We start from the raw sequence: 12,297 nt of genomic DNA, 5'->3' as shown, positions 1-12,297 counted from the left end.
TTGGATTCAAACAATGCAAGTTTTTGTTTACTGTGTTGGTTAAGATACATTAAGTTGTCCAATGCTATCTAGCTATTTTCTCACTGACATAACAAACAAAAATGTATATTTCAAATAAACTTTGGTTCTCAACAATACATTTTCATAAAGAAATAAATATTTTAAACATACTTGGGGCCAGAAAATCCAGTCCTATCTCATAGTATTATAATCCACTTATTCTATGAATTGGCCTTGCCAATAGTTCCCTTTTAATCTTTTCGCTAATGCTCTCTAAATAGTACAATACTTTATTATCACCGTATTTCTATTTTTCCTTATTTATACATATTTCCTTTATATATTTTTTAAAGAATATCTTTTCACCTCTTAAAATTTCTTTCTCCTTCTTTTTCTCTCCAGCAATTGCTGGATCATTTCCTCTTTGCCTTAGAATAACTTCCCTAGTTCTTTTTCATTTTTAACCTCTTAGAATGCCATTCACTCATCTCCTTACCGAAATCCCAAGAAAAACAGATTATATTTTAGTAAATGCCTTTAAATAGATTGTAAAAGCCATTGTCCTTTAGTAAAAATAATATATGAAAACCAGAGTGGACCTACATCTACATTGTCTAGTGAGTTTGTAAACTGAAAAGAATGCAGGGGTGCAAATATTTGCTACAGGTGCCTGTATCTGAAATCTTACAAAAAGGACACCATTGACACTTTGTCTCTACCTGGTGGGCTGTCTGGATTATGGCCACAGCCAGTTTGTCTGCTTCATCTTCATCATCTCCTGCTGTACTTATTTGAGCTGCTTGAGCTGAGGTGAATAAAAGAAATGGCTTATTCAACCTTTTATTCCTGATGAGAAAAGAAAGAATTTGCATTCTCAAAAAAAGAAAATGGAGATATTTATAGCTGCTATTGTTTACTCAAAAAGTATTTAGCCCTTACCATTGCCTAGAACATTAGCTGTGGGCAGGAGTAGAGCAGTAAGCATGATAGTCAAGGTCCTTGACCTCTGAAACTTACAGTCTTGTGAAGTTAATATCCTAATATTCTTCATTTCATTTTGCGACAATTTTCCATCCTCTTTTTGCGAGTTGCAGAGATGCTTAGCTCGGCATATGCTTAGTTTTAAAAATTAAAGGAATAAAAATAAGTTTTCTTAGAATTTCATAATACCCTCTGAGATAGAGTAGAGTTGGCAGATGAAATACGGAATGCCTTATTCAATTTGAATTTCTGATAAATAATCCATAATTTTTAATGTAAGTATATCCCATGCAGTGTTTAGGTATGTCCTAAATTAGACATATCTAAATTTGGTGGCCCGAAATTAGAGAAAGTCTAGACATTGCCAAAACAGGGAGAGTGATATTCACCAGCAAGAGATTCACTTTGATGGCAACAATTTGTTCACTGTATCCCCTCAGATCCCCTCATCACTGCCATGCCCTCTGGATGCGTAATAGCCTCATGGAGTCAGATTAGCGATACTTCAAGTTAGCAAGTCATCTTGATCAGTCTTCAGCATATGTGCTTACTAAAGTGATGTTTTGCATATAATAGGCATCATAACACGGCACCCTCTCTACTACCCATCCTTAAAAGAATTTCTAACTGCTCAAGCCGTAGAAGATTACTTCCAACATATTCTGCATAAAGAACAACCTGAAGGGAATTCAGTGATTGAATTACCATATTTATAAATAATAAATGTCAAAATAAATAAAGTATAAAAAAGTAAAGGTAGTTTAGGCTTGATACCAAAATAATTATAGTTAGATCATAAAAAATAAAATTCCTAACATACAGAAAAAAAAAAAGAATTACCACATTTATATTTGGGGCTTATAATAGTTGAATGCAATGATTTTGAATTAGGAGATCAATAGCTTTTATTTTGATTCTAGGATTTTTTTCTTTTGCCTACGTTATGGGAGATACAAATAAGCAGAAGACATGATTGTTGTCCTTCAAAATGAACTAGTGGTCCTCCTGAACTGAAAGTCTTTGTATACTTGTTAAGCTGAAAAGATTTGGAGCATCTGCAAGTCAATATGAGTCCCTTTGACATATGCTAAACACTAAACATAGGAGATGAGAGAGAGCTGTGTAAGACGGACTAGAGAAAAACATGATGGAAATGTATATTGCCCCCTTTAGATGTTGCCTCAGTGTCAAAGTCTTAATATAGTTGAATCACATGCCAGAGAAAAAATTTTAAATAAAATGTAAGTCTCTTTTGGTTGCTCACTCTAATTGAAATGTAAATAGTCTAATTTTCTTAAAATTAAAGAGGTTTTAAAGAGTATATGAAATATATTCAAAATGTGGCATAACATACACATTTTAAAACTAAATTGTATATGTATTGTTTGAAATGATTATGTTACATATTTTTAAAGATGATTATTTTCAATGAAAAATAAATGATGCAATTTTTCTTTTAATCAGATTACTATTTCATTATTAGTTAACTTCTATTCTAGCTGACTTTTAGGATTTATATATTTCAAACTGCCGTTCTCATCTTTCTTTCCTCGGTTCTTTGCTCCGAGGTCTCTGCCATGAGCGTTGGGTTCAGTTGTGTTATATGCGGATCCCTCAGGCAGGACTGTGGGCCATACTGGAGCCCTAGCAGTTCCCAGTTCCCTCTCCCGCGGCTGCAGTAGCTCCGGAATGCAGGGAGCTCAGAGCTCTGAGGTCTGGTCTGCATCCTGCGGCCCGCAGCCCGCGTCTCTGCACTTGCCACCATCCTTCTCCCCCACTTGCCCAATTTGCTCACCTTTAGATGATTCGATTTGTGGGTGTCAGGCATGCCTGTGTGCTGCGCAGGGAGTCCTTTGTGGAATTACAGCTGTTCATTTGTTGTAAAGTCCAGGGGAGATTTCAAAAAGCATTCCTCACACTGCCATTTCTGTGATGTCATCTGAGAAAATTTTTAAAAATTAACTTTTTGCGGATCATTTTTTAGGTCACTCATTGAATTTATGTATTTTAACAGTTTAAGACCAGAGGATTGAAATAAATAATTTGATGCATTTACACAAAATTAACAATCAGAGCATTCCAAAGCTAAAGGTGGTATTATAGATGCTACTACTTCCATATAAATATCTTTTCTGTAGTCTTTCATTTTGGAATATGGTCTTACTTCAGGACCTATTTAAAACACATTGCAAGTTTTCTCTGCTTTAGTTTGTTAGTGTTTCATGCCTGACTAAAAGGCAATAGTTAGGCTCTACATTATTTTTGGCACTCCTTCCCACTCTAGGTCAAGTTTTTGAAATGTCTGGACCTATTTTAGATGTTTGGAAATGTCAGATAAACAGCTACTGGAGTGGAAAGTGCTGCTACACTTTCATAAAGAAGAGTGGAAGGCAGCAGTTAGAAGATTTACCGTATGCAAGAGTTTGAGGAAGACAGGCAGGGACCAACACCAGAAAGATCAGTATCAGTGTTTTGAGTGGGATGAGTGTTGGAAACAGGTTGGGGTTACAACTGAGGAGTCACTGGGGCAAGGCTTAATTGAGGGCTATTACCCAGTAGACTTGGGTCAACATACGGTGAAGCTATTGGCAGATTGAAGCCCATTGGCTTAGCCATGCGTTCCCTTAGACAGGCTTACAGGAGGCTGAGGTCATAAGCAGATGAGTTAGCAAAGCATACTGATAATTTCTTAAGGAACATTAGACAGTCAGATAAGCAGAAGCTGAGGTCTGGCTCTGACATAATACTAAGTATCAGTTCCCGCACGTTATTTCAATAAGAGGCTATATTTAACTTAGACCTTTTCTCTGTTGGGCCAGGTACAAGTCTTCCACAGACAACCCTGCTACGATGTCAGTATTTCTAAGACTACATTGGTTGGGGCAAATCAGCAGCTGTATTTTCAAACTCCCAAGACCTGAGCCATGTTTGTGTGGAATAGCAGTACTCTGCTTGCAGACCTCAGCAGGGGCTCTCTTTGAGGCTAAGTTCTCTGATTTACTTTTAGCTTCCTTCTGGAGCTTTTACTCTGGTCTCTCTCCACCCCCACATCCTGGGCAAAGGGCCAGGCTTATAAAACCAGGCTTTGGATCAGGGTTTAGACATACATTGCCTATAAAAATGTCTCTGAATTGGCAATAATTAATCTCCCGTGCAACTGTATTTGACTCTAAAATGCTATGTGTGCTTAGCAATTATCCTTACTGGAAACAGATCTGTGGAGGTAGGTTGGGGATGATATAAATATTCTCAATCAATTGGGGAAAATCTAGGAACATTTCTTTTACTGTCTCCTTATCACAGCCTTTGAAACTACTGAACTCTGATCTCAGGTTCCTTAGTGTTACTGGGGAAGGCCATTTTTAGTGTGATTTCATTCGGCTGTGTGTTAAGCCATCTAATGTCAGCTAAGTGATTTTCAACCCCAGGCATTTGAAAATGAATGGCAGTGTTTTTTGGTTGCCACAATGATAATGGAGCAATACTGGCATTGAGTTGACAGCAGCCAGTCATGCTAAACTTCCTACAATGCACAGGACAGTCCTGTAAAACCAAGAATTAACCTGAACAAAATACCCGTAGCACCGCCCTGATGGGCAATACTTGTAGCGATGTCTAGTTGACGCCGTTACGTTCTCACTAGTAACTGTTCCAACGCTTTCTCTGCTCTTTTCCAAACTACTCAGTTACTGCCATAATTTCATATTCTTGTTTTCTCAGGCTCTTCATATCATTCAATAAAAACGTACTCAACTTTGCCCCATCTTCCTCCTGCTATTCTGTACCTGTACCCACTGTGTTTTCCTTCTTCCTCTCTCAGAGAAAGAAATCTTTCATCTCCTTCCCAGTGATAACAACAGCTTCACCCAAGGTTTTGGTTCCATCCCCCACCCCCATCCCCAACTCTGTCTCCTGAACCTTTAAAGCCTTTGCAGTCCTTCCTCCTCTTACAAAAGTGTTTGAATTTTCCTGTCCCCAAATATCAAATAAAAGCAAAACCAAAAACTCTTAAACCTGTTACTTAAATTAACTTTCCATTTCGTTTCTTCAGGGTGGGCCCAGCTTCTATAAACCATTTTATTCGGTCACTGCCTCCATTTCTTTACCATCTACCAGCTCCTAAAACCCTCATAATCTACCTCCCTAATTCTGATCTACTGCAGGTTACCTCAATGACCAGTGGCCAGACCACTCACTCTCCAAATTCCTTGGAATTCTCTGCAAAATTGGATCCTTGATAATCCCCTTATTAAAGACAATTTCTCCTGCCTTTGCTTCAGTTTGCCTCTTGCTGTTCCCTAGAAGACAAGGGCCAGTCACACCATACGAGCTTCTTCATGTTCCTGTACTCTGTTTCAATATTTCCCTATCTGCATTTGTCCACGATTCTAGCTTTCATTTCGGCGGCTCCTTTTCCTCTTCCTCTTTCCACATACTGGATACAGGTGTTGCCACCCTCCACTGACTGTCATTAGCCGTCCGCTCAGCTGAGAGCTACAGATCTTCAAATCTATAAACATAGCTAGCCATAATCCCCCTCGAGAACTCAGGGCCAGACTGCCAGCTGCCTGATAGTAGTTCCACCTGGATGATCCACTGCCACTCCCTAAATTTAACAAAATAAAATCTAAAAAATTTTGGTGTGTTTCTTTTAAGCATGTTAAGTTTGGTGATCATTTTTATGTGCGACTGTCTCCACTATTAGCCTGAGAACTCCTTCAAGACAAGGATGGTTTCTTATACAATTTTTGCCCTCATATCTAGTGCTTTAAAAATGTTAATTGGAGAATAGAGAAATTGATGAGTGAGTGAAGACTTGAAGCTCCTTTAGAAAATACAGTGTATTTTGTGTCTGTGGTCCAGTACCTACCTAGCACAGTGCTTGGCACAATGTAGATACTGAGCAAATGGTATTTTCTTTCCTATCAATGTCAGTGATACTACCATTTTCTTAGTTACCAAGTTGCAAACCTCAATCTTCTTTGATCCTTCCATAGTTATCAAATTTAATGAGTCACTCATCTGGTACAACTCCCTCAAAGATTTTAAATCTTTCCTTTTGCTTCACTTTCACTGTCACCATGAAAATAAGTGCTTTCACTTAGACAAGTATCTCTCAGTCTGCTATCAAGCAGTTTACAAGTTCATGGAGAGTATGGTAAACGGACGAACAAACAAACAAACAAACAAATAACTTTCCAGGAGCAAATGAGTTTGGGTGGTAGATGCTAGATCAGATAAAGTTAAGAACCTACTTCTACCTAGTACCGAACCTTTAACTGACTAAAATATATTGTAAATATTTTTTAAAAGACAATATAATATATGGAGTTTTCCAGAATTTATTTTACCACGGAAGCATTTTTCCAACGCTACATCAATTTCCATCTCCTGACAGAGAGTTCCACAGAGCCTAAGTTTGGGATATACAGACCCAAACTACTATAATAGCATCCTAATTGGTTTCCCTGACTTCAGCTCATCCTGTTTCCAAAACTGTCATTGAAAAGATGCTCAAATTAGGTTTCCTGAGACCTAGCTTTGATAGACTGTTGTTCCCTTGTTTGCTACTCCCTCCCACACAACAAAATAAATTCTTAATGGCTCCCAATGACTTGTACATACTAAACTTTTCAAACGTTGAATTCTTTAGCATGATGCAATAGCCAGGATAAATTAAATTATATATTAGCAAGCAACTCACCAATCTCAGTGGATTAAAACAACAAATGTTTATTTCTCATGTTATGTGTCCATCACTTGTCAGCGGGGAGACTGTTCATTTTTAGTGGCTCAGGGCCTCAGGCTGATGGAGTTTTGACAGAAAGAAGTGTCCTGAAGCCTACGTCACCAAACCTACCCACTCTTTACCTTAAATATCTAAGCAGCTGTGATACATTATTGATCTCCAAGAATGTTGATAGAGTCCTATCAGTTCATCTTCACCCTCTCACTCTGCCCTCTTTGTGATTGTAGGATGTCTTGGGATTAGAGTCATTTGCACTAAGGACTGAAAAACTACCCTGTGTCATTCCAACTTTGTACTTGTTAACAGCTTGCCCTAACTATACCAACTTGGTACTCATTAATCAACTTGGGCTAACTGGCATCAGCACCATGGGGTGTTGAATTTAAATATTATTCCAGAATACAGTAATTTAAAAATAGCAGGGCCATTGTCAGTATTTGGGTAATTTTCAAATCTATACTTGAGAACTAAATCTTAGGAAACATGGTAACCAAGAAGTACAATTTTTGATTTTGTGAATCAAAGAAACACATGGCAACCACATGGCTTATCTTCTGGTCAGCAATACCACCACCCATCCACCTCCCTCAACACACACACACACACACACACACACACACACACACACACAGCTGAAATTTTCTTGAAAACAGAATATGGTTTGGCATTCTTCCTGATAAACTCATCATAGTAGAGTAATTGGGTCTCAGTCTTTCCTAGCAATACGAGGGAACATCACACAAAGCATCTGTTTGAATATCTTTTAATGACAATATTTAGATTGATTCCTAAATGGCTGGGATTTTCTTTGTGTAGCATCATTTCCTAGGTGTGCTCAATCACAGTGAGATCATGAAAGCTATAATACATTTAAACTTAAGATTTTTATTTTCTGCATAAGTAAAATTGGAGAAAAATAATATTCTTTCCTTGGGGCCATCTGGTCACTTCACTAAGAAGAAAGGAGTAAATATGTTTCCAGTTGCTTAGAGCACACCCCTATGGTGCCAATCATTACCAACACTGGCCAATGAGACAGTTGAATTTCTCTAGTGTATTCTGAGATTTAGTCTGATCATCTGTGGTTTCTATTGATAGATTCTATGTAGATACATTTTCTTTCTTGTGTTTTTATTTAATATTTTACAGACCATAATCAAATGATTTGTTCTATTTTTCTATACTTCATCAATAATAATTTAGCCAAAACTAACAGGAAATTCTCCTGGAAGTCTGATCTCTAATGAATACTGAAACTAAGCTCAGCACATTAAAGGAAGTAATTAAGAAGGCACCCCATTGTGTTCAGGTTTGCTAGGTCAGCCAAAACACAGGATTTTTCTATTTTTATGAGCTTTTGTCAAATGTAAAGTATGTTACATTTTAAGGTAAAACTTTAAAAGAATTTGTTAGTAGCAATGATGCTCTATAAATATTTATTTTAAAAATTATTCTTCATGTAACTTAAAGGTGATTTTTGAAATAAATGGCCTAGATATGCCAATAAAAGTACCTGTTCAATTTGGGGGAAAAAAAGGAATAAATACCACAGACATTTTCTAGTTAATTATATATACACACACTGTGTGTGTGTGTGTGTGTGTGTGTGTGTGCGTGTGTGTGTGTGTGTGTGTACATGCCATATAACATGCCAGCCATGTAATAACCATGCACTGTGAAAGATTGTACAAGTCAACTGGTTCATTGCCTTATTTTAGAAAGGGCTGCTCCTGTATTACCCCTGGAACATGGTTAACTAATGTGGTTTCTTACCTCTTGCTCTTTCACTTTGCATTTCTCCATTGCAATCATGGTCAAAATTAGCCTTTTTATGGTGTTCACCATTTACCAAGCACTGCTGCACTTTTCACATGCTGACTTCTGTCACCCTTATAGCAACTTCTTTGCATATCACTGCCAAACTGCTTTCCTTTCTTTCCCTTCTTATTGAACTCAACTCTGACTTTAGATATGATTTCCTCTCTTTCTACTTATATTGGCATGTTTATTTCTTGCTCTTATTTTTATTTTTTTCTGACCTATTTCCCTATTTGTGTCACTACTTTATCTTCCTGCCATTTTTTTTTCTTCTCTCTATGACATTTTTTCAGTACTTTGACTTTTTCTAAACCCTTTGGCTGACAGTCTGCTGGGCTGTGAGCATTCAGAGTGAGTGCTCAGCACTCCCAAGGCCTAACTGCTCGATTTTCATGGCGGGGAGGGGAAGTAGACAGGAAAACTGGGGAGCCTGGGAAATCTAATGGGTTTGGCAAGCAACATTTGCAATGAATGGTGTGCAATACCAGTTTGGATAGTCAGTCAGATTGCTATTCAGATTAGCAATATTGAGAGAGATAAAGGCCCACCCTTGCTGATGAGTATACCCTTTCCAGCAAAGAACTTGAAGAGTATTGCTTAAGAAAGTTGAGCTTGCATCAGTGCTGCCTGAAGGCCTTGTTAAAAAAGACTGCCACCCACATTGATTCTGATTCTGTAGATCTGGAGTGGGGATGAGAAATTGGCAATCCCAACTAGCTCCCAGGCTTTGTAAATGCTGCCTGCCCACAGACCACTGTTTGGATAGCACTACTTTGCCATTCTTTCCATTTTTCTAATCTTTAACTTAAATCAGTCTGGATGCTCTTCAAGGCCAATCACCTATATTTTTCTTTCTGTAGACATGATCTGCAGGCAATCCCTGCAGAGTGACATCCACTCATTAGATTATTTTCGTATTGCTAAATAACACAAATTTCTTTAGGTTTTTTACAAAATCTATTCTGTAAATCCTTCATCACTCTTGTTGCTCTCTTCTGTTTCTTCTACCGGTTGTCTACAACATCCTCCAGTTGTAGAGATGCAAAATGAACTTAATAAGCTATATATTGTTTAAACTGAAAAGAGACTTGTCTAATACAAACTTTTGTGTGTGGATTGACTTTTGGTTCCTGTATATTATATTTATATATCACCTAACACTGACAGTGGGGAAAAAGTCAATTCAGGATTGGTGGAAGTCCACTGCTGATATGAAGGTACCATTATAGTAACGGATACTTGGGAGGACTGACCAGTAACTATAAGGAGAGTGGCTGGAAGAAACTATGGCTCAGTCTAATCAGGAACTTAGGATCAGGGATTACTAATATACCACACTGGACATGCATGTTCAGAAGGACCATACTATATGTAGCCTGTAAAATGCTCTTCAGTTAAAGCTGCCATTGCCTTTTACCTCCCATCCATGGTATGTGTGCTAACTTAAAATGCCTTCCAACTGTACAAGGACCCTTGTGGGGTTAGATTGGAAGTATCAGATAAACTGATAGTTTTTAATATGTGAAGACAGAAATGGAAATTACTAGGAATAAATATAGATTACATTGTATGTGTGCTTGTGTGTATGTATGTGTGTGTATATACAGCTATTTCCTTCTTTTATTGGCTGAGAGGGCCTGGAAGCAGTGACTCTCTAGCAGCAAAGAACACACCAAGTATCCAGTTTTTATTTCTAATGACCGCTGTACATTGGAAGGAACAAGGCTGCATGGAGAAATGGTTGATTGTAGGATTAGGTGGGATAGAAAAAGATGAGATTGGAACCTTGTGGCCCAAAGTAGAGAAGTGCTCAAAGAATGGTAAAAACAAATAAAAACAAAACAAAACAGGCCAGCCTGAAGGAGCTCCCACGAAACAAACCTGGAATAATTTGAGCATCAAAATAAAGAAAATATTAATGGATTTTAGTCCATTGAATAAAATAAGAATATATTGAAGTCAAAAACAATATTAATAAGTAGGGAGAATGGAAAGCTTTTCATTATGATAGAAATCTACTTCCTTACTGTAGAAAGAATGACAGAAATAGAAAAATTACCATTTGGCAATATTTCGTGTTCCCAGGCCCAATTTCAATGTATGGGGGCTGGTGTTCCCATACCATCACCAATTCTGTGGACACCAACGGGGTGTCCTACAATTCAACTCAATTATGACACTATCTACTATCCCACAGGTTAAGGGCTCAGTCCTACAAGACTGTCCCCTCACCTCTCTTCGGACACCAGTCAAAACCCAGGTTGTTCCTGTACTTCTCACCCACCAGCTATAAATCATTAGTCAGAGGTTCCCATGACCTCCTTCATGAGTTTGATTAATTTACTGGAGTGGCTCACAGAATGCAGGAAACCCATTTACTTACTAGATTGCCAATTTATTATTAAAAGCTACAACTTGGGAACAGCCAGATGGAAGAAATGCATAGGGCAAGGTATGTGGGAAGGTGTGAGGAGCTTCCATGTCCTCCCTAGGTGCACCATTCTCCCCACATTTCCATGTGTTCACCAACCTTGAAGCTCTCTGAACCCTGTCCTTTTGAGTTCTTATGGAGGCTTCATCACATAGGCAAGACTGATTAAATCATTGGCCACTGGAAACTGAGTCAGCCTTCAGCTCCAAATCAGGGGGAGGGGACCGAAAGTTCCAACTCTAATTACATGGTTGGTTCCTTAGTGATTTGCCCCTATCTTTAGGTGATTCAAGGTCACTGCAAAAATCACCTCATTAACATAACAAGTGACACTTTGATCACTTAAGAAATTTCAAAGATTTTAGCAGCTTTGTGCCTAAACAGGAGGAGGACCAAATATGTATTTCTTATTATATAGCACAGGCAACCATTTTAGTAATAAGTGATTCAGGCAAGAATCATCGATGGATGCTAAAATTATGGTAGAAAGTTGGCTATTACCAAAATATGACCCCATAAGGTATACAGAGGGTGCCAAAAAATGTATACACATTTTAAGAAAGGAAAAAATTGTATTAAAATTGTAATACTCAATATATACCGATAACAAAAGATGAATACAAGTCATGTGTATGCACACATTTTTTTGGCACCCCCCCCTGGTATGTTAATTACAAGAGGAAAATAGTAACTTTACAATGGATAAAACTGGCAGACATAAATTAACTAATCGATTGACGTTTTCATCACTAGAGTCAGTGCCTTGCAGCCTAAGACCACCAGGAACACATCTGTAGTGGAACAGGATGGGTTCATGAGTTGTAGTGAGGGGGATGGCACACCATGGGGACTGTGGGGCATCTCAGTGCGAGGGTGTTAGAGGGAACTGACAGGATTTGGGCTTGTTAGGGAATGTGGGGGAAGGGTTAAGCAAGTGGTTCTGGATTGGACGATGTCAGGAAGCAGGGCTAATTCTATATTGGGTATCTTATTAAACCTTATATAGATGGAAGCTAGACAAGACTAAAGTCAGAGCTGTAATTGGTAAAGAAGCCAGAGCATACATATTAGCCAGGATACAGGGGGTTTGGTAATTTGTGTGATGATGACAATATTCATTGTTTTGTCTGTGTTCAGGCTTATTAATGGAGGGACCTTGACTAATATTGATGTTCTGGGAAATAGTTCACGTTCAACAGACCACCAAGGCCTTGCTGTGAGTGCCAGTGCATCTCCTAGCAACACCAAGGCCTAACTGGTAGCATTCTGAGATCCCAGATGTCAGATACTGCTTTTCTCTTGCTCACTAGTAATGGGA

General features: G+C 38.2%; 1 protein-coding gene across 1 annotated transcript in view; it reads left to right on the top strand.

Annotated features, from left to right (window-relative positions):
• The window catches only part of LOC148755285 (uncharacterized), a 72,137-nt gene that overhangs the window by 57,688 nt on the left and 2,152 nt on the right, over window positions 1–12,297 (top strand). The window contains 1 exon segment of the mRNA XM_088792676.1: window positions 1,558–1,673. Coding sequence (XP_088648802.1) covers window positions 1,558–1,673 — 116 coding nt within the window.

This window comes from Rhinolophus sinicus, chromosome 15 (assembly GCF_057876585.1).
Source record: "Rhinolophus sinicus isolate RSI-liver-muscle chromosome 15, RSI-T2T, whole genome shotgun sequence".
Classification (NCBI taxonomy): Eukaryota; Metazoa; Chordata; class Mammalia; order Chiroptera; family Rhinolophidae; genus Rhinolophus; species Rhinolophus sinicus.
This window is presented reverse-complemented; position numbering and strand designations above follow the sequence as displayed.